At 38.6% G+C, this 22,888-nt stretch overlaps 1 protein-coding gene across 4 annotated transcripts in view; it reads left to right on the top strand.

The window, feature by feature from the left end:
• TEF (TEF transcription factor, PAR bZIP family member) overlaps window positions 1-21,830 on the top strand; it is a 36,397-nt gene extending 14,567 nt beyond the window's left edge. The window contains exons 1-5 of one of the 4 annotated variants that reach the window (XM_060777123.2): window positions 3,728-3,967; window positions 10,531-10,854; window positions 12,418-12,638; window positions 13,122-13,333; window positions 15,458-21,830. In XM_060777123.2, the coding sequence (XP_060633106.1) occupies window positions 3,820-3,967; window positions 10,531-10,854; window positions 12,418-12,638; window positions 13,122-13,333; window positions 15,458-15,479 (927 nt within the window). In that variant the 5' untranslated portion in view covers window positions 3,728-3,819 and the 3' untranslated portion in view covers window positions 15,480-21,830. Of the gene's footprint in view, window positions 1-3,727; window positions 3,968-10,530; window positions 10,855-12,417; window positions 12,639-13,121; window positions 13,338-15,457 lie in introns of those variants that run through there. The other 3 variants (XM_060777127.2, XM_060777126.2, XM_060777128.2) reach the window with 3 other exon arrangements.
• Window positions 21,831-22,888: the final 1,058 nt, after the last annotated feature.

Below are 22,888 nucleotides of genomic sequence, written 5' to 3'. Positions count from 1 at the left end.
GAAGATCAATCCCGACAAGACAGAGGTCCTTCTGGTTGATCGTAAACCTGACCGGGGTATAGGGTGGCAACCTGTGCTGGACGGGGTTACACTCCCCCTGAAGTCACAGGTCCGCAGTTTGGGAGTCCTCTTGGATTCAATGCTTACGCTTGAGGCTCAGGCATCGGCGGTGTCTGGGAGGGCTTTTGCACAACTGAGACTCGTGCGCCAACTGCGACCATACCTCGTGAAGGCGGATCTGGCCAGAGTGGTCCATGCCTTGGTCACCTCCAGATTGGACTACTGCAATGCGCTCTACATGGGGCTGCAGTCCAAGGCACTCTCAGAACTTTACTCCAACACCACAGTTCAAAAGAGTCTATCTTCCTTCGCTCAGCCTTCCTTACGGTCCAGCTCTCACATCCATAGGTTACTACGAGGAATACCATTGCTTTAACAATGCAGATCTTTGTTACCAGTGTGATGTCTCTACTCTTAACTATTTTATCAAGATTGGTCATTGCTCTCTTCCTAAGAAGTAAACGTCTTCTGATTTCCTGCCTGCAGTCTGCATCTGCAATAATCTTCGTGCCTAGAAATGCAAAGTCTGTCACGGCCTCCACATTTTCTCCCTCTATTTGCCAGTTATCAATCAATCTGGCTTCCATAATCTTGTTTCTTTATGTTTAACTGCCACCCAGCTTTTGCACTTTCTTCTTTCACCTTGATTAAAAGGCTCCTCAGCTCCTCCTCGCTTTCAGCCATCAAAGTGGTATCGTCTGCATATCTAAGATTGTTAATGTTTCTTCCAGCAATTTTAACTCCAGCCTTGGATTCATCAAGCTCCACACGTCGCATGATATGTTCTGCATACATGTTGAATAGGTCAGGTGAGAGCATACAGCCCTGCTGTACTTTCCCAAACTTGAACCAGTCTGTTGTTCCATGGTCTGTTCTTACTGTTGCTACTTGGCCGTTATACAGATTCCTCAGGAGAGAGACCAGGTGACTTGGTATCCTTATACCACTAAGGACTTGCCACAAGTTATTACAATCTACTCAGTCAAAGACTTTAGAATAGTCAATAAAACAGAAATAGATGTTTTTCTGGAACTCCCTGACTTCCTCCATTATCTTTGTTCTCGTCAGTGATTTTACTCAGATCATACATGACCATATGATACTAGTATTCTTCGTAACTTGTGTCCATGCCAGAACCTGACTTCAGTACTAAACAAATTATTTCAGCCTTGCCTGAATAAGCTTCCCCTCACTCAGGAACTGTGTCCTTGCTCTTTTTGCGAATTGAATCACAGAGAAGACATATACATATACGGGCAGGGAACTCCTTTCTCCTTAATGAGCAAATGGGTGTGGTGAGCAGGTGTGGTGAGGAAAACTGGACTATGCTTGGGGTGGGGATTGTTTATCACCACTTTGACCTATAAAAATGCTTGACATTCTGGATAAGTCCCGAGGAAGCGGGCTACTGTGTAACACATTTCAGGCTATAATGCCTTGGGTTCTTTTCAGAGAGTGAAAAGACTCTTTATATTTACATTAACAGATACAGGATTAAATCCAGTTGCTTGGCCCGAATAGATTAAATCTAACCAATGGGACAAAGTGTTGCTATAGATCAGGCCTGGGCAAATTGGGCCTTCCAGGTGTTTTGGACTTCAAGTCGCACCATCCCTAACAGCCTCAGGCCCTTTCCTTTTCCCCCTCAGCCGCTTAAGCTTTGTTGTATACCTACAGCTATTGTTGCATTTTATTCCTGTTATGCTGTTTTGTGTCTTTTTAATTTTTAACTTGCTGTTGTTTTGCTTTTAATTGTATGTTGCCTGGGCTTGGCCCCATGTAAGCCACCCAAGTCCCCTTGGGAGATGGAGGCGGGGTAGAAAAATAAAGTTGTTGTTGTTGTTGTTGTTGTTGTTCTTCTCTTTCTCCTCCTCCTCCTCCCCCCTTTGCATTTTATTTATTCCTTTGTTTTATACCTACAGCTATTGTTGCATTTTATTGATTTTCAACCAGTGAGTTTTGTGATGCTATGTTGTTGGTTATTGCTTTAGTGTTATTGTTTATGCACTTGTTGTACTTTGTGTGTTTGCACCTTGAGTTCTTTGTGAGCTGCCCAAAATTCCTTCGGGAGATGGTGGCAAGGTATAAATAAAGTATTATTATTATTAGTTGGTTGAATCCACAGATGCAGAAACTGTGGGTACAGAGAACTGACTGTATTGGTTCATCTTTACATAAATGGCATCAAGACACGGTTTTGTTTTGTTTTAATTTTGTGTATGCTTTGGAGGTTTGGGATATTTGATGAATGGCAGAGTTGGAAATATCTTACTTACTTACTTACTTAGGCGATCCCTCGTTGGACGAGTAAGATGGTCTTCCTTGATGACTATTTTTGTGGGTTTGTAGGTGGCTGTGGAGCCCTATTCTTAACCCGCATCTTCTCCCACAGTGAAGGCATTGGTTTCCAGGTGGAAGGCGGTCCCGGTCGAGGTTGGCTTGACGTGCCTTCCTCCTGGCATGTTTCTCCCTTTCACCCTCCACTTGTGACTCCTTGAATTCTGCAGCACTGCTGGACACAGCTGACCTCCAGCTGAAGTGGTCAAGGGCCAGGGCTTCCCAGTTCTCAGTGTCTATGCCAGTGTTTTTAAGGTTGGCTTTGGAAGATATCCCAAGGGCCATGTCGTGCAAGCTCATTGGTTCGTGAATCAACAGCTAAAGCAGACCTCAGATGTGGCCATCTCTCCCAGGCCTGGGCAAACTTGGGCCCTCCAGGTGTTTTGGACTCCAAGTCTCACCATTCCTAACAGCCTCAGGCCTCTTCCTTTTCCTGAGGCTGTTAGGAATGGTGGGACTTGAAGTCCAAAACACCTGGAGGGCCCAAGTTTGCCCAGGCCTTCTATAGATTAATGGGTCTACTCTAGGTATGATTACCCATTGGATTTGGTTTGAACAAGGCATACTGCTTCAGAAATGTGTGTATGCATTTGCTTCTAGTGCATCTACACTCGGGAATTAATGCAGTTTGGTGCCACTTTAATGGCATGGCTCAATGTTGTGGAATCCTGGGAGTTCTACCAAAATACAAAATCCAAGCATTGATCCATTAGAGAGTAAAAAGTGGTGTCAAATTCAACAACTATAATTCAACAATGCATTTAGTGTGAAAAGTGGTGTCCAATTCAACAATGCAAATGCACCCTAAAGTGCGTGTTATGGCTTCCCTTCAAAGGCCTTTAAAAGCATTCTAATTCAGGAGCAGCCAGGATGGTGACATCGCCCATCCGGGTGTCCCGAGACGACCCCCTTCCCTTCCGCTTAGGCGCCGAGCGACGGCTCCGCCCCCTTTTCCTATTGGCCACTCAGAAACCTTCAGAGCCCCCACCTCCTTTTCCACTCTTGTCAAGGTTCTTTTCAGCCTCGGGGGCGCGCGCGAGAGAGAAAGGGGGAGGAGCTTCCGCAAAGCTACAGCGGAGGGAGGGGGCGTGGCTTGAGCGCTCACCCCTACACCGCACGTGCCGCGTCTGCGTCGAGAGCTCTTTGGAGGCGGTGGCTGGCCTTCAAAGGGCTCGCCAGGCCCCACCCCTTAATCGGCTTAACCAATCACCGGGCGGGAACGGTGGCACTTATGAATAATAAATAACCTTGGGGCCCCGGGAAGGAGAGGCGGCGCGAGGCTGCGCATGCGTAGTTGTTAGTGTTGGCGGGTGTTTTTTTTCCTCTCTCTCCCCCTTTCCTTTTAAACTCCCCTCAGCGCGCCTCACTCTCCCCGCAGCTGGGGGTCTCTCTCGGGTCTTCGGCCGTTCGGTGGCGGGGAGCATGTCCGGCCGGGCCGAGGCTCAGGAGCCGGCGGCGGGGGACGCGGTGGTCGCCGTCGCCGCCTCACAGCCAGAGCGGGGCCTGGCAGGGGCCTTCCCCTTGGTGCTGAAGAAGCTGATGGAGAACCCGCCGCGGGAGGCGCGCCTCGGTGAGGGAAGAGCCTCAAGTGCTGAGGGAAGGGAGGGAGAGATTGCCTCCATGTTGAGGCCTTCGCGGGAAGGGAGATAGGAGAGCAAGCCCCCACTACTCACCGCCCTGTTCGTTTCTCTGCGTGTCTTAAGGCTGTAGTTCAGGCTTGGGCCAGCTTGGGCCCTCCAGGTGTTTTGGACTTCAACTCCCTAGCGGCTGAGGGGAAAAAGGAAGGGGCCTGAGGCTGTTAGGAATGATGGGAGTTGAAGTCCAAAACACCTGGAGGGCCCAAGTTGGCCCAGGCCTGATCTACACTGTGGAATTAATGCAAAATATGACACCACTTTAACTGCCATGGAGTTTTACCTTTGGTAGAGAAGTTTTAAAACTACAACTCACACAATTCCATAATATATAGCCATGGCAGTTAAGATAGTGTCAAACTGCATTAATTGTCCAGTGTATTTGGATCTCCCCCCCCCTACTCAATGTATATAGGAGTGCAGCCAACAATTATTATTGTTGTTGTTATTTCTTACGCTAGCAAGCTTTCCCTGTAGAACCAGGCGAGGAACAGCAGTGTACTGGAGCCAGAGTGAAGGAAGGGGAGCCAGGAAGACAGAGTTTCACCTTGTCTCCTGGGTTATCAGTTGGGAGCCCCTTCCCCAGCAACAGTATAGTAATATAGAATACTAATATTGTGTTGTGCTAATATTATAATATATTGTATATATATACATATAATAATAATAATATTATAATGTAGGGTAAAGGTAGGTAAAGGTTGTCCCCTGACATTAAGTCCAGTCATGTCTGACTCTGGGGTGTGGTGCTCATCTCCATTTCTAAGCCGAAGAGCCGGCGTTGTCCATAGACACCTCCAAGGTCATGTGGCAGACATGACTGCATGAAGTGCCGTTACCTTCCCACCGGAGCGGTACTTATTGATCTACTCACATTTGCATGTTTTCAAACTGCTAGGTTGGTAGAAGCTGGGGCTAGCAGCGGGAGCTCATGACACTCTCTGGAATTGAACCTGTGACCTTTCGGTCAACAAGCTCAGCAGCTCAGCGCTTTAACCCACAGCGCCACTGGGGGCTCCTATTATAATGTAGTACAATATAATAATACACTATAATAATGATGTATTTTATATTACACTAGCTGTGCCCTGCCACGCGTTGCTGTGGCCTATAGTAAAACTTATCAAAGTTGAGGTAGATATCTGGACTATTATGAAAGAGAGGTACCTACCTATTCCTTCCCCCTTTTCCTCCCCCTTTCTCTACTTTCTTCCTTCTCTCCCTCTTTCTTTCTTTCCTTCTTTCACTACTTGGTTTCATCCTTCTCTCTTTCCTTCATTCCCTCCCCCTTTCTTCCTTTGCCTTTCTTCCCTCCCTGTTTGCTTCCTTCTTTCACTTTTTATTTCCTTTTATTTCACCACCATCATAACAATAACAATAATGTAATGCATTGCCTCTGGGACCTTACACCTCTCCCATTCCCCCTAAAAGGGTCTCATAGGAACAATAGCATCATCATAATAATAATAGAAATAACAACCTTTACCCGCCACGTGTTGCTGTAGCCAATCTTCCCTCTTTCTCTCCTTCTTTCCCTCCCTCCCTCCCCCCTTCCTTCCTTCCTTCCTTCCTTCCTTCCTTCCCATCTTTCCTTCTCCTCTTCTTTCTCTATCTCTTTCCTTCCTTCCCCCTTTTTCTTTCTCTTCTGCTGTCTCTCTTTTCTTTCCTTCCATCTTTCCTTTTCTTTCCTTTTCTTCTTCCTCTAACTTTCCTTCCTTCCCCCTTTTTCTTTACCTCCCTTTCTCTTTCTTCCTTCTTTCCTTCCTTCCTGTCTTTCCTAGATTTTGACAGAGCGGGAAGGGGTGGGGTGGGGTTTGGAGGTGGCCTGAAGTAAAAGGAGGTAAGATTGGGGCAGGGGAGTGATGGAGCGTGGGGTTGCGTGTGTGTGTGCGGCGGCGGGGGGAGTGATGGAGCCTGGGGTTGCATGTGTGTGTGCGGCGGCGGGGGGAGTGGGGTTGCGTGTGTGTGCGGCAAGGGGTGTGTGTGTGCGGGAAGCGGCGCGGCGGGGCTTGGAGTGGGCATGGTTTCCGCAGAGGGAACGTTGGCCGGAAGGCCATGTGCGCGCTCGATGGAACTTGCGGCTGGGCGCCAATGCGCATGCTCAGTTGTTTTGCCGTTTTGTGAGTGTGTTGTGTTGTTTTTCATTTTGAGTAGATATGTTTGTACCTTGTGGGTTGTGTTATGGGCATGGGGATTTTGGTTAAGTTTCGTTGGGGGATTTTTGAGTTTTGTTGTTTTGCCGTTTTGTGAGTGTGTTGCTGTGTTGTTTTTCATTTTGAGTAGGTATGTTTGTTTCTTGTGGGTTGTGTTATGGGCACAGGGATTTTGGTTAAGTTTCGTTGGGGGGTTTTTGAGTTTTGTTTCCTCGTTGGATGCCCCTAACAAATTTATATATATAGATGTGATATTACTAATAATATTACAGTATACTAGTATAGTACAATATATATATATATATATATATAATACAAATATTGTGCTGTGCTAATTATATATTGCATACACATAATATTGATGTAATGTAATGCGATATAATATTAATAATAATACAATATAATAATTTTATATTTCATATTATTTATGTGTTTATTTATTACATTTATATGCCGCCCTTCTCTCCCTGAAGGGGACTCAGAGTGGCTTGCAAGTAATACAATAAATACAATATCTTCCTTTTTACTTTGGTCTCAGAGCAGCAGTTGGTGCTGGGGGGAGGGGCTCCCAACTGATGACACTGAAGACAAGATGGAACTGTCTTCTTGGCTCCTCTAATAATATTACAGTATAGTGGTATAGTACAATATAGTAATACATAATACTAATATTGTGCTATGCTAATAATACAATATATTGTATGTAGATATAACTTGTAAGCCGTTCTGAGTCCCCTTTGGGGTGGGAAGGGTGGTATATAAATGTTGTAAATGAATGAATGAATGAATAAATAAAATATTAAAATATGACAGGAAGCACCTATTAAAATGCATAACATTTAAACCAGTTAAAACTTCATATTAAAAGATCATACAATACTGCTGACTCAAATATAAGCCAAGGCACCTAATTTTACCACACAGAAAAAAACTGGGAAAAAATACTTACTTGAGTATAAGCCAGGGGTGGGAAATGCAGCAGCCACTGGTAAATTTCAAGATAAAATAAAATTAGAAACCAAGAAACTTACATTAATTGAGGCAACAGTGGGTTAATGTCTTTGAATATTTACATAAAACTGTAATTTAAGATAAGACTGTCCAATTCTGATTAAACCATTATTTTACCTTCTTCAATGTAAATGTGCTTACATATCCTTCCAATAATAATAGAGTAAAATAATACATGTAATAATAATAGAATAAAATAATGGAAATGTAGTAGTAACAGTAATAATAGAGTAAAATAATAAATGTAATAATAATAATAGAGCATAATATCTCCAGTGGCTCCTGTCGCTGAGTTGTGTCCTTACAATCAGGAGCTTAGGATTTTTTCCCCACTGTGTTAATCATATTGATCCCATGCAATATCATTTGAAATCATGTTGCCGGAATTCAGTGAAATCCTAGAGTTAGAAGAGATCCCAAAGGCCATCCAGTACAACCCCCTGTCATTCAGGAATACATAATCAAAGCATTTCTGACAGATGGTCATCCAACCTCTTGTTTAAAACCTCAAGAGAAGGAAACTCCACCACATTCCAAGGAGGCAGCATATTCCACTGTTGAATAGTTCTTACCATCATGAAGTTCCACCTAAAGTTTAGGTGGATTTTTCCCCCCTATGATTTAAATCCATTGCTCTGTGTCCTGTTCTCTGGAGCAGCAGAAAACAAGCTTGTTCCCATCTCAATAACCCTTTCTAATATTTAAACACCTCTCATACTTATCTTGAGAATGAGTTCCACGGAACATCTCAAGATTATCTTCCATATATTGGGCAGCACTTGGCTGGAGTCACAAAGTTTGTCCTGCAGTGTGTCAAGAAAATATTTTAATCACTGTTTCCAGATAGCCTGACTGCAGCTTCCAAACCACAGTCAAGGGGCCTATACACTTTCCCCTCCCTTGAGACAACAGATGGAAATTCACAAGGGGGAGATGTGGTTCACATTGTTGTTATTGAAGCAGATATTCTAGCTGATATTTAAAGCTCTATAGCAGAGAGAGAGAGAGAGCTCTTGTGTTTAAAGTACTTTTGTTGTGGCTGCTCATAGTACTTAAGGAATCCAGACTAAAGATGTTTCTGAAAAATGATACTATGTGGTAGGTAGGAAATGGCCCTACTTGAAGAGAATGGGGAGTTAGGCAGATCTAGATAAATATTTCTCCATTTGCATTCCAAAATAGACTTGAATGTAAATCTCTGTGGAGTTCAACTCTGGATGTGTCTTGCAATATACTTGCTTTGATATCTGCTGGACAAGGCTGAAAGCTTGTTTGATTATCTCCCCTTCTCTGACATTTAATAATAAATTTTCTTCCCTCATGTTGTGAGAAAAGAATACTTAATATCTAAATATTAGTCTTCCTAAACTTACTTTTGTTTTGTTTTGTTTTTTTAATCCATGTTCCTCCTAATCTTTGACAGCATCTGCTCTATATAAGAGAGTTCAGAATGACTGGCATTGTGTGTGTGTGTGTTATGGCAACCTCAAAATTTTCATAGTGTTTTCTTTTTCAAGAAACACTCAAATACATTTTGCCACTGTGTTCAGAAAAGTAGCCTATAGCAGTTGACAATCTTCTGTCCAGATTCTTGCCAAGGCTGATCTTTTAGTTTTCAAAATGAAAATAATTTAATATTAATTACTTTTCTGTTGTAAAGGTTTGAAGAGAAAGGTACATTTTAAAAGACCTGTGATCCATTTTGATTTGAGCTTTTAACCTGTGTCTTATATTTTACATGTATGTAGAGGAGTAATCACTGGTGCTGAATCTAGATAACCATATATGTTGCAAAAATATTAATACAGGATGACCATCCATTGCTACCTTTGCAACACTGTTCCTCATTTGTTCTCAGGACAGAGATGGGCAGCCAATAGATTCCCCAAAGAGTGACTGGAGAAACACAAGAAACATGAGATTGGGGAGAAATGAAATGACAGTAGACATACATTTGCGCCAAGCTCTAAGCTTGGATTTCCACTATTTCACAGATCCTCAATCTGTTTCTAGCCTTTCATCTCACAATGAACAAGATGCAAGTCTGGAGCCAAAAGTGATGGTCTGTAGTGAGAAGTGTTGATTAAAAATTATTTTAAAATATTTAAAATATTGTATAAAATGATCTTCAAGTTATTTGTATAAGGTGTGTATGACACATAAATTTCACATTGTGTCCCTCTCTGAGATATTTCATTATGTACATATATACAATTCCAGGTTTTCCAAAATCCAAAAACATCAAAAATCTAAAACACTGATGGCCCTAAGCATCTCGAATAAGGGATAACCAACCTATAATGATTTTTTTTAAAAAGAAGGGAGAGGGGAGGGAAAAATTTTTTATTTTTGTATAAGCTTTCATAACTTTAAACTTCTTCTGATTCCGTGCAGAGTGATAATAAATGCTCAGTAATATAGTTTTTGCCCTTATAGGTTGTCAGAGATGTGTAGTGATTTTTCTTTTCCCTTCCTCTCCCCCATAGATTTAGTTTCTACTTTCCTCAGAGTAAATTCCATAGTGGGACTTGCTTCTGAACAGACATTCACAGAATGCTTTTTAATTGTCTTGTAATGTTATCATTTCATGTGTTTAAAAAATTACCTATAGTACAAACGACTCCTTTGTCACTTGTTTACTTTGTTATTGTGTCTTAGATATGTGAATTGGCCACAGATTGGCTTGTAAAGAAAATTACATTAAAAAAAATTGGTTTACAGATTTATCTTTGCTTTATCAAGGTTATTTTGAATTACTTTGGTTGGAACTACAAAACAGAAGTCATAGGGCCCTTCCGCACAGCCATATAACTCAGAATATCAAGGGCAGATAATCCACAATGTCTGCTTTCAACTGGATTATCTAAGTCCACACTGCCATATAATCCAGTTCAATGTAGATTTGATACATCTTTGTGGAAGGGGCCACAGTTTTCTGAGTCCACACTGCCATATAATCCAGTTCAATGTGGATTTTATACAGCTGTGTGGAAGGGGACATAAGCGTTTCCAGTTAATTTCATCTAGTCCCTGGCCGGTCTCAACTCAGTTTAGTTTCACCCAGTTTGGTATAGTCTGTGTTTTGACTGCATCTTGGACCATGTGATATTCTTTAGTAAGTGGTTACTAGACACGTATTTTGTAGAAATACATTTTAATATGTATATTTTATATAATGATTATGTGTTTTAGCTATGTTGTAACCGGCTTTGAGGAGAGGCGGGTACGAAATAAATGATGATGAAGATAATGATAATAATGTGTCAACCAATACTAATTAAATCAATATTAAGCATAGTTCTTCAAAGATTTATGATATTTTGTTTCTTTTCTAGATAAAGAGAAAAAGGAAAAGCTTGAGGAAGATGAAGCAGCAGCAGCTAGTACAATGGCAGTTTCTGCCTCCCTTATGCCTCCCATCTGGGACAAAACTATTCCCTATGATGGAGAGTCTTTCCATCTGGAGTACATGGATTTGGATGAATTCCTGTTAGAAAATGGAATCCCTTCCAGTCCTAATCACCTGGATCTGAATCAGAATCCACTCCTGCCTGTTGCTGAGCTAGAGGGAAAAGAACCTGCCAGTGCTCCTGCTGCCACCACACCCTCATCTTCTTCCACAGTGGTTTTCCAACCATCAGAAACTACCACAAGTTCAGGTATGTATAATGCTAAAGTGGGAAGTGGCATACCTTACAAAATGGCTGAATCAGACATCAAATATTGTTTTTGTTTGTCTTGCAGTTCCAACTAATTAAAAATTATTCATTGCAAAATGATATTTGCTGTTGCTTACGGAAGGCTAAATAAAACTGTCGCCTGATACGCACTTCTAAAAAGCATTTCAGTTATTTTAAAGCTGCTCTACCTTTACTCAGTGGTACACCATAAAGAGCACCTTCAGTTATCAGATATAACAATCATAGTAATAAGCTTACAAAATCTTTTTGTAAAGCTGTTTTTACCCAATTGCAAATTCATTGGTTAGAAGCAGTCCCAGTGGCTAAAGTTATTCTAGACACCCATAGACTAGCACTAATTCCCTTGAAATAATAACTATTTCATGCTAAAAGATATACATTAAAATTGCAATAAGTATGTGTATGTGTGTGTGTCTTTGCATGATGTAAAAGAGTTATTTTATGTTCATCCATCAATAAAAATTAAGTCTAATTTTTTGTGCCACTTTCAGGCTGCCTAGTTCTCACAATCTCTCTTTCATTCAGTGCTTTAAAGCTACAATAGTCCCATACATATTTAAAATCCCATGGAAATACCAAATTATACTCAGAATCAATTAATAAAATACCTTTTGGTTCATTGTGTTAAATTAAAGTTCTTCTCATGTACAACCAAATTCCAATATTATAGAAAATAGCAACCTTTAAGGGTGACATCTTTAAACAGATGTTTATTGAGTATACATATGGTATCTTAGGAGAGTGATGGAAGAGAACCAGCATGATGTAATGGTTTCAGCATTAGACGATGACTCCAAAGACTAAGGACTAAATCTCACCAGGTGGCCTTGGGCAAGACACACTCTCTCAGCCTCAGAAGAAGGCAAAGGCAAACATCCTCTGAACAAATCTCAGGAAGAAAGTCCCATGTTAGGATTGCCCTATTGTAGCTACAAGTAGAAAACATTCAAAACAACTTGAAGGCACACATCAAGAGTGGTGCATCTATACTTCACAATGAATGTAGTTTAACACTACTTTAACTGCCATAGCTCTTTGCTACGGAATCCTGGGAGTTGTACTTTAAAGTGGCTTCAGTACTCTTTGGCAATTAAAGTTAAAGTATTTGTAAAACTACAATTGCCATGATTTCATACAATTGAGCCATGACAGTTAAGGTGATGTCAGATTGCATTCTAAAATGTAGATTCAATATTAGTGTCATGTATGTCTTTTCACTGGAATAGACACATGGAGCTGAAAATGCTATTCTTTGTATCTAATTGGCAACTTAGTTGTTCTACTGTAACTAAGCTTAAGTAAATATATTGAAATAATTACATGTTTTCTTTCTTCATTTCTTTCCTCTCCCTTGACTCTAGATAGTAAGTATCTGAAAGGGCTCTCATTCTTTGTGAAATGCTTTGTAATTGGAGGGATCTGAATAAATCTTTCCTCAGTGGGCTTCTTTTGATTCTTTGCTTTCTTTGTTGCTCTTTTTTCATGCTGATGTTCTATTGCAATGTCTCTTTCCTTTATCAGAGTCCTCACCAGAAAATGAGAGACTGACTCCCAGTCCTGTTGATCCAGACGGTGTTGAGATTGATGTAAATTTCAACCCCGATCCTGCTGATTTAGTGCTGTCCAGTGTGCCTGGAGGTGAGCTCTTCAACCCTAGAAAACACAAGTTTGCTGATGAGGACCTGAAACCACAGCCCATGATTAAAAAAGCCAAGAAAGTGTTTGTTCCAGATGATCAAAAGGTAACAAGCTCACTTTATTATAGCATTGGGATGGGGTGTTGTGTTACAATGTATCTAGTGTCTATTCATGTATCTTCTGACAAAATTACAATGTATCCTCCTTTCCCATTGTACATTTATGTACATTGCATATGTCGATAATTTACATATGATGTTTAAAACAGCATTTAGGCAAGTGTACTGTCCTAGATGCACTAAAGTACGTTTCGTTGATATTTCCAGTGGTTGAAATGGCTAGTTGTCACTGAAGCAGATAATGAACTGATGTGATACATTCTGTCTGATTGGTCCTGATTAAAGTTTCAAAATAATGTTACACCTCACATACCATGTTGTGGCAGTCTAGAGGTTACCCTATCATGATTAACAATATTCTATAGGTTGGAATTGCAGCTGCAGCTAGTGAGAGTGCAAGCTAGGCAATACATATTTTATGGATTTTTGATATTTGTACAAAACAGATAAATCAGTTATTTTCCCCAGGATGAAAAATATTGGACAAGGCGGAAGAAGAACAATGTGGCAGCCAAGCGATCTCGTGATGCTCGACGTCTGAAAGAGAATCAGATCACAGTCCGAGCTGCCTTTCTGGAGAAGGAGAATACAGCATTGAGGACCGAGGTTGCAGAGTTGCGGAAGGAAATGGGAAAATGCAAGAACATTGTCTCTAAATATGAAAGCAGATATGGGCCCTTGTAAGCAAACCCTTTTTCCTTACTTTGTCCCTTGGGTTGCTCTTATTTCTTTAGAGACTCATAAAAGCAATGTTTGTGTCACCTCTGTATTCTGAACCAAAATCCATTTCTACTGACATAACTTTGTCAAATTCATTGTGATCTTTATGTTGCAATATGTCAGTTTGTAATAGTTAAACACATTTTGAACTTCACATTTCTAATCAAATAACACTAATTTGGTGATCAATCAAGATAAACTTATCTGGTTTGCTAAATTAGCAACATTTTTACTTGGATTGGAAGGAAATTACCACATTTTACTTCCAGTTGTGTTACTTAAATAAAACTGGTGCTGGGAGAACAAAATATGTGGGGAAAATTTTAAATGCAGGTTTAATAGCTGTATAGTATTAGAGAAAAATCATACTTTGATTTTGTAAGAAAATACAGATTAGTGAGTGTGTTGTGGTTGTATTACTTCTCAAAAGTAATTGCTTTTTTGTACTTGAAAGGCAGGGCATCTCAAACCCTGCTTTTGGGGGGCTTAGGGCCCTTACACAGCCATATAACCCAGAATCTAAAGACAGATAATTCAAAATATCTGTCTTGAACTGGAATATCTGTCCCCATCCTTTTGACATTGACTGCCCACCCTGGAATGTGGCCCTTGATAAGTTTGCTGACTTTGCAATTCCTCATCCTTGATATACTCAAAGCCACTCTTCTAAACTGACTGAGGGCCTTTCCACACAGCCACATAACCCAGAATATCAAGGCACAAAATCCCACAATAACTGCTTTGAACTGGGTTATCTGAGTCCACACTGTCATATATTCCAGTTCAAAGCAGATAATGTGATATTTTATTCAGCTGTGTGGAAGGGGTCTTACTTGCAGATTCTTACTTTTTCTATAAATTTCTTTTGAAGAAAAACCCAAAAAGTAACATAAATGAGGAATGGAAAATGAAACTGATTCACTTGAACTGCCAGGCTCATTTGTAAAATAACTTTGTACATTTCATTCTTCAGAAAAGTGAATGGCTTTTATTTCTATTGGAAGTAATATGGTATTGTGTCTTATCATAGTATAAAAACAGTATGAGTATGCTTTTTTATATTCTTAACTCAGATTTCATAACCTAATATGAGGAGGAACCATATCACCTTGGTGCAAACTACTTGATTTTATTTCATCTCGGGCTGTTTTACATCTTGTTTCTCTGACAGCTATTGCTTTTGTCTCAAATAATTTGGCTCTTATCTTGAAAGGATCACTCAAAGCTCTCCCTATTTCTTCTAACTGCGGACAATATCTACTCTCAGCCAAATCAGCATTATTTCTGTGTAATGACAGAGACTTTCCAAAAAGCCATTATCTGTAATAACTTCAGTTAGATGTAACTGGGTATTTGCATAATTTTATCAGCCCCTTTTCATATATATATATATATATATATATATATATATATGAATGCATGTGGATAATTGTTTGTTCAAAACTACTGTTATGAAAAAGACAGTATATCAAAGTCTTAATCCATCAATTAGAGAGTGAAGCCTGAATGTTGTCTCTCTCTTCACGATCATTAAAAGTGGTTGTTGAAGATGAGACATTGCATTTATTCTTGGATAAGAGTATCTCAGTGTGCTATAGGCAATAGTTTCTTTGTTGCTCATGCTCCTTCTACACTGCCCTATTTTCCAGAATCTGATCCCAATTATCTGCTTTGAACAGGATTATATGAATCTCCACTGCCATATAATCTGGGATAAGAAGATAATCTGGAATCTGATCCTAGAATATAAGGACAGTGTAGAAGGGGCTTCAGTCTTTGTCCATTACAGAGGTCAAGTCAGTAAGTACTGCCAGGAGTAGTTAAGACAAACTCTAGTCTTGGAATGGAAATGAGAAGAGGTCTAATTCTTTGCAAATTAAATTACATTGTCTAGAATTGTTATTTCCCTTCAAATGGTTATTTGTTTCACTGGGCCCTGCCTTTATGATCAGTTTAACTCACAATAAATACTGCAAAAGTTATTTCTCATCTAATGGGGGACTTATGGCATCCCTGGGATATCGGTGTAACAATATGATGCCATATAAATATATAGTCACATTCTTGCTTTGCTTTGTTCAAAGTGACTTATCCGATTCCGAGTGATGCAGCTTTAAAGACACTTAAAATCTCAAAGAAAATTAAACTACACATGAAACAACCTGCCATCAGAGTGAACAGAGAAAGATGTGAGGTATTCTACACAAACAACCGATGACCCTGCTTCCCTGCAAGTATCTCAGCTGAACTAGGGCTGAGCATGATGAAAAATCTAAGGTCTCTCTTACAACTTCTTTTGTATTGCCATTTTCCCTTGTAACCAGAGTTTGCTGTACAGTTCTTCATCTACACATGGTGCTCAAGTCAATAATTTCAGTTTGAAGAAGTAATGATTTTGTAAGTTAACATGTAGATGGGGAAATGAAAAGTCATAACTGAAAAAATAATTTGTTTTGTTTTTCTTTTCCTCATCTACTCTGCGCTTTAGAATCAATGTTAATCTTGCAACTAAATCCTACTAAATAATTGTATCTTGTATAGAACATGATTGAAAAAAGCATATGTATAAAACAAACAAAAAGAGAGGTGTTTTAATGTAATTTATGCCCTGTATATTGACTTAGTTGAAAATAACCAGCACCCAGTATGTCCCATATCTTATTACATGCTAGCAAGTAAGATGCACCTTATTTTCTCAGCAGATAAAAGCTGACACTAGGTTTCCAAAATTAGCGCTTTCATTTCAGTTTGTTGACCTCTGGCAATACTGTTGCAAAACTACCATATTGTAATTGCATGCTGATGCATTTCACAATCATTTATAGTGATTAAACATTACAAGATGCTTCTCTTTCATTATTTTCATAAACAGAATTTAACTGTAGCTGTTTAATGAGCAAGGATTTATTAAAAAAGCACAGAGTTCTCACTATCTGATTTTCATTTCTTAGCATAAAGTACTTTGGAGTTTGCAAGCAAAAGCAGAATTGTCTTTTGATTATTTTCAGCTGTGTATGTATTTAATAGTGACTTTACTTTTCCTCCTAATCCTACACTATTAGAGACAAAATTAGCAACATCTGCCCGAGATCCTGCAGTCAGCTACAGCTATGATGGTGCAGTTATACCTTCCCATGCTACCACTTCCCAAAAATCTACCTTTTCTGTTGTACCATGTCCCACTGACAGGAGAGGGCTGGAATTGTCATCACTACCCCTTTCTCCAGCACTTTGAAAATGACTCATTGGGGTGGGGTGGGAGGCCTGTATGGTTTAAAAGATAGATTTTGGGACACTTTCGGTACTTGTTGTAGCATAACTGTAAAATTAAATTAGTTCAATTATGATATCATAAATTGGGCTTACTCTGTTGTAATTATTGAACAGAATACCAGCCATTTACATTGTTTTTCCCTGTCCACTTTTCTGTGAGGAATTTTTCAATGTTTGACTTAAGATGGGAATTGAGCTCACAACCTAATACATAAGACAGAACTCAATGGAATATTTCTTGGATCAATATCAACGAAGAAGCATGTTATTGATAGGCTGTGTAGATAGCAAAGTAGGATGCTAAAAAAGAGCATTTTCTGCTTGGCAGACGTTGCATTTTAAATGTGACTGTAAGGGTATATTGGTAGAATAATTATGTGGATCTGTTTGCTAATCATAAACACTATTCGTCATATTTGAGGAGCCTTTGGAGGTGAAATGTTCCACTATTCTGAAAGGTAGAAGATTGTCAAGTAGACACAGTATTTTTTAATAAATTACTTCTGAAATTAGATTAAATTATTATTGATTTGTCTAGGAGGCATATGACTGAATAAGTAGCTTTCCATGAGTTGACTGGAACAGTATCGCTTCAAGTAGCTTAAAGTGATGTTATAGGAACTAAAACTAAGAAGCAAGTCTCAAAAATCTTTTGCTAATAGTGTTGAATTTAGAAAATAATGAAATAACTTGTGGTTTTCAGAATAATTTAGCAATCCTACTTCAAAGTAGATTTTATTTCTTCCTGACTAATATATCAATACACATTGTTTTTAAACATCTTGACTGTGGACTGTTAAAAGCTCTAAAAGCATCAGCATAAATATGAATCAGTGTACCAAAATCATAGCCGTAATTTAAAAATGGAGCCTTTCTTAACAATTTAGAATATAGATCCAGATTAATAAGGCTTTATGTTTACTACACTACAAATATAACTTAAAATGACTCTGTGCATGTCTTTTGTTCATCAGTTAGTTCTTTGTAGATTTTGCAGCTAAATAGTATAATTAACCGAAGTCTGTATTTAATTCTGATACTGTCATAGCAGAAATACTGAAATATTTTGGTTCTATTACATTCCTTTTCTTTTACTCAAAAGGTGCCATAGTAGTGATGATATTACTCTTGTACATATCAGACAGCAATATTGCACTGTGTTTAATACAGTATTGTAAGACAATTAACATTGCAGTTAAATTACCACTTGGGATACTTACATTCATATTATACGTTGCTGCAAAATGGTACAAAGTTTCTATGCAAGTTCACCTCAACCTATGTGTAGAACAATGTACAAGAGTTCTAACCTTTGATTTTTCTCAGCCCAAAACAAGTTAGACATGGAGAAAATCATGTTTCTTAATAGCCTTCTAAGGCTGCAGTCTTGTATACACATAGCTGGCTAATAGTTATGTTAAACTCAATTGGGCTCATTTTAGACTAGGCAGGTATAGGATTACGCTGTTCATAATTTCTCTTAAATGCCATAAGAGGTTGATTTAAATTGTGATCATAATTAGATCTGCTTTCTTTTTCATTTATAGCTGTGTCTCTAGTGACCGACATGATATCAGTGTCAGAGAAAGAAACCCTGCAGTAATGTTTAAAGTTATTTCTCCAAAGTAGTATAGAATGCATGTAGTAGGTGTGCAACATCTACATCCTGCTTATTTCAATATATGATCTTCCAGAGATAGTTAGTATGATCTCTTATTATTGTAGAGCTTGCTAGAAACAGCTTTTAGGCAAAAACATGTCTAGATGCTCAGTTGCTAACCACATGCTGCTGAAAAGCCATGGGACAACCACTTCCAGATATATTCTAAATGTAAGAAAAATATACACATAAGCAAAATCTGTATAATAGTGAACTTGTTATGGTAGTTTTATGTTACACTGTCAGCTCTTTATAAACTAGAGAATGACATATCCGTGCTAAGTGAATTACATCCATAGATTAAACTCTGTGGTGTTTAAAATATTTTAGAAGCTAATCCTGTTCATAAATAAATGCTGTGTGTAGGCTTAGTGTAAGCATTTCACCTCTGTTTAGTTGGTTTTGCATATTTATATGAGGCTTTACTTGGAGCTAGAGCAATGGGTTAAATTTATGGGACAATTTCTAGTGGTTCTTGTGATCTTTGTGCAGGTTTCATGTGAAATTTTGATAGACTTTTTTCTCATTACTCTTGTAACATTTGTTTAATAAATAATGGGGACATACTTAGTGCTGTGGATAATGAAGCATTTATACACTTTGATAATACCTGTGATATTAATATTGGTTGCTGTTTTGTAGCAGTTTTGACATTATAGTAGTGGATTTTTTTTCTATAAATAGATTTGGTTGGCCTTTTTCCATATCCCCTCCATGCTGCATTGTGCTGTTCTGTCTGGAATAACCAAATAATGTATCTGCATAATATATTGAGATACTTCCTAGTGAGCAGTTCTGTTCTGTGTCAAGATAATTATAAGCAGTGGTGAGAGCTTAGAAATATACTGAAAAATATACTGAAAAGGTATATTATATTAACATCAAAATATGTGTAAAGTTTGAATGATGAAAATGCATCCTGTAATTGCAATTTAATATATATATATATATATATATATTATGATATTTCATCAATTCTAAGACACCATTGACTTTTTTATATACTAAGGTGCACTGTTTTTTAAAATGCTTATAGGGAGGATGTTTCTTAGAATCCATGAAATACAGTATTCTTTTATGTTCAGCTGCCCATAATCTTCTCTCTGAAGGATTGGTTTGGCACTTTAAAAAATATCTACCTTTTTGCACCTTGCCTCCTGAGGCACAATGACAAGGAGGTAGAAAGCTGAACCGACATTTAGTTCACTAATACATGTCTCATTTGATCTGAGAAAAAGAAAACAATTCAGGTGCACCATGTAGGCATCCTCTTTCTACATTTCAGCTCTCTTTCCCACATTTGCTACATGAACTTGAGTAAATATGATTATTTTCCTGGCATTATAGATGTGCAAGGTATTTTCTCATTTAGTTTCACAGTATATGTTTCTAGAGCAAATTACAGATATTTGTTTTGTTGTAGCTGAATGAGGTCATGCAAGGAAGAGCAAAATATAAAAGGAGTGATTCTTGTGGACATTTTGTATTCTGTTAATTGGAGCTCATTTATATTAAGAATTCTTTTCAAGGTGAAAGCTTGTCATATTACCAAAGCTGGTCAACTCTTTATGACAGCAAAAAGTATTGGAAAGCTGGGAAGGAAAGTGAGCTATATTATTCCAGACATTTGATATGAAATCCCTACTTAGTCCATTAATGACAACTTCTGGCTCAGAAGTGTAGGAATGATTTCCTGTGAAATTTAACAGAATTTGTCAGCACAGCTTCTCAGAGTGAAACGAGAAATAGGATGGCTCTTGTCCTTCTTTCTCCCATCCCTCTCTTTTTTCCCTTAGATAAAATTACAATTAATGTGTATTGATTCGTATAGTGCTTAGTAGGGTCCAGGACAGCAGAACTGTTTTGTTTGTACATTTGTGTCTAATATATGGTGATTAATATTATTCAAATACTGTATTTTGTATTACAGAATATGTAAATACACTTTAATCTCAGTCCTCATGGAGTAATAAGTGCTTCCGCTGTAATCACTGCTAACTTGTTCAAAATATTTTGATATGGCATGGCTTGAGATTTATTTTTTCCTCAGAAAATCACAGAAATCAAAATTAAATTGATGTTGAGTTTTGGCTTGTGGTGCTTTTATTTACTAAATATTTAATACATTACAAAAGCAGAGAATGTGGGTATTGGGATAGGAGGTATTTCTGCAATCACTGAATTTATTCAAAGTAGTACTCAGGCCATCTTATTTGGGGTCAAGTCAGTCTGCCATTTAGCAGTATTCCTGCATGATGTTCTGTTGACAAAAGCACATGGCAACTTCAGAAATGCACACAGTTCTGCATTTTGTCTTAATTCAGCACTTTTGGCATCCTCCATCGAGCTGTAATGAATTTCCATTTGTTAAGTTAGGATAGCTCGTATGATCTGTGGTATTGCTATATTCCTTTATTCAACCAAATGTTTCAGTAAATTGAATTTCTGCTTGACTTTGAGTCTTGACAGCAACATTTCATTAAATGCTTTATCGGGCAGTTGGATCTTTTGATAAAATGGACAGAAACATGACAAATTGATTAGGGTCACTGTGGAAATCATTATTTCTTTAAAAGACTTTGGAGGGCAGCATTTTCCCCACTAATAACACCCCATAATGATGTTTTGTCCCAAACACTTACATTTCCACTAAGTTTTGGGGACTTCTCCTATCAAATGTAATAGTTTTCTGCTGATACAAATTCTTTATCATTGGCATGAAAGTAAAATAACAATAAAACTTCTGACTGCATTATCATGTTAGAGCGGGAAGTTCCTTTAAAAATCTTTTTCCAAATAATTGCATACCTGCAGCATGTAACTACATGAAACACATGCAGTGAACCTATTCCGCCAGACTTTCCAGATATTAAAGAGTTGTTTAAAATAGTGTTCTTTGCCCTTTCTCCTTAAAACAATAAATTAATTAATATGTTAATTCGTTAATAAAGAGGAAATTGAACTAAATCATAAAAATATCATTTTATATCAAAAGTAAACATTTGTGTTCCTGTATATCTTTAATATCTGAAGCATTTTTCTGGTGTTTCTTGTATGTTTTTCCCCCAATATATGTGTTTTGTAGATAACCTGTAAAATTCTTTTGAGTCCATAATTAAAGGCACTGTAGCAAACTTGTTGCCATTTACAAAAAAATCTGTGATAAAGGTGAAATTGTCCCTCACTGCTTTCTCCAAATATTCTGTCCCATGTATATGTTCCTGCAGATACTTTCTGTATAACTAATGAAAGCACTTAAATGATCCTCCTTGTGAGGAAAAAAAATATTTCTATGCTCAAGATCTACCTGGTATTCACTTCTATTTCTGTTACACTATAAAAAGTATAATAATGAATATGAACGCTCTGATTGTGGAAACTGATTTTTCAGGATATAGTTAACCCTCTCTGCTAAGTGTCTTTTGTAATGCTTTGGGTTTTAATAATGTAAACTTTTCACTGTATTGAATTCTGTTAGCAGTTTTTCTTTTTGAAAAAAAAAATAAAGTGTATATTCTGTTAAACTATGATTTTTGTCTCTATGTAGATACTGCACATGAGCCATTACCACAGTATTATACTTTGATACAAAACCTGAAGTTGTTCTAGTTGTGATGGTATTACAAACTAGTTTGGGTTATTAATATGGTTACTCGTTTCATTTTCATTTCTTCTTCTATTCCTACGTTTTCAGGGGTTCATCTTTTATTTAATATCCCAGTTTTCTCTCATCGTGGGATTTGTGGGATCTCTGAACATAATTGCTTCTCCCAAAAGGAAATAAAACTAAACATTTACATGCTCTCCTTCTTGGAATATGTCCTAACATGTACTGTTAGTGAAAACATTGTATCTACTAGGGTTTGGTTCCGGGACTCCACATGAATTTAAAAAACGGGGATGATCAAGTCTTGGTCGCCTTAGTTGATGATCTATACTGGGAGCTGGGGTGTGTTCCTGTTGGTTCTGCTGGACCTCTCAGCGGCCTTCGATACCGTCAACCACGGTATCCTTCTGGGACGCCTCACAGGAATGGGCCTTGGAGGTACTGTGTTACAGTGGCTTCAGTCTTTCCTGGAGGGTCGCACCCAGAAGGTGTTACTGGGAGACACCTGTTCAACCCCACAACCATTGTCTTGTGGGGTTCCTCGGGGTTCAATACTGTCTCCCATGTTGTTTAACATCTGCATGAAGAGTCTGACTTGGCCACGGTAGTCCACGCTCTGGTTACATCCTGTATAGACTCCTGCAACATGATCTATGTGGGGTTGCTTTGAAGACTGGAAGCTTCAAGTAGGCCAATGAATGGCAGCCGGATTACTAACAGGAGCAGCAGCTCAGGGAGCATACAACTCCTCTGTTGCGCCAGCTCCACTGGCTGCCAGTCTGCTACCGGGCACAATTCAAAGTGCTGGCTTTAGCCTATAAAGCCCTAAATGGTTCTGGCCCAGCTTACCTGTCCGAACGCATCTCCCCTTATGAACCAGCTAGGACTTTAAGATCGTCCGGGGAGGCCCTGCTCTCGATCCCACCTGCGTCACAAATACGTTTGGCAGGGACAAGAGACCAGGCTTCCTCAATG

Source organism: Anolis sagrei, chromosome 5, assembly GCF_037176765.1.
Source record: "Anolis sagrei isolate rAnoSag1 chromosome 5, rAnoSag1.mat, whole genome shotgun sequence".
NCBI classification, from domain to species: domain Eukaryota; kingdom Metazoa; phylum Chordata; class Lepidosauria; order Squamata; family Dactyloidae; genus Anolis; species Anolis sagrei.
The sequence above is the reverse complement of the archived record's forward strand: the minus strand, read 5'-3'. Positions and strand labels throughout refer to the sequence as shown.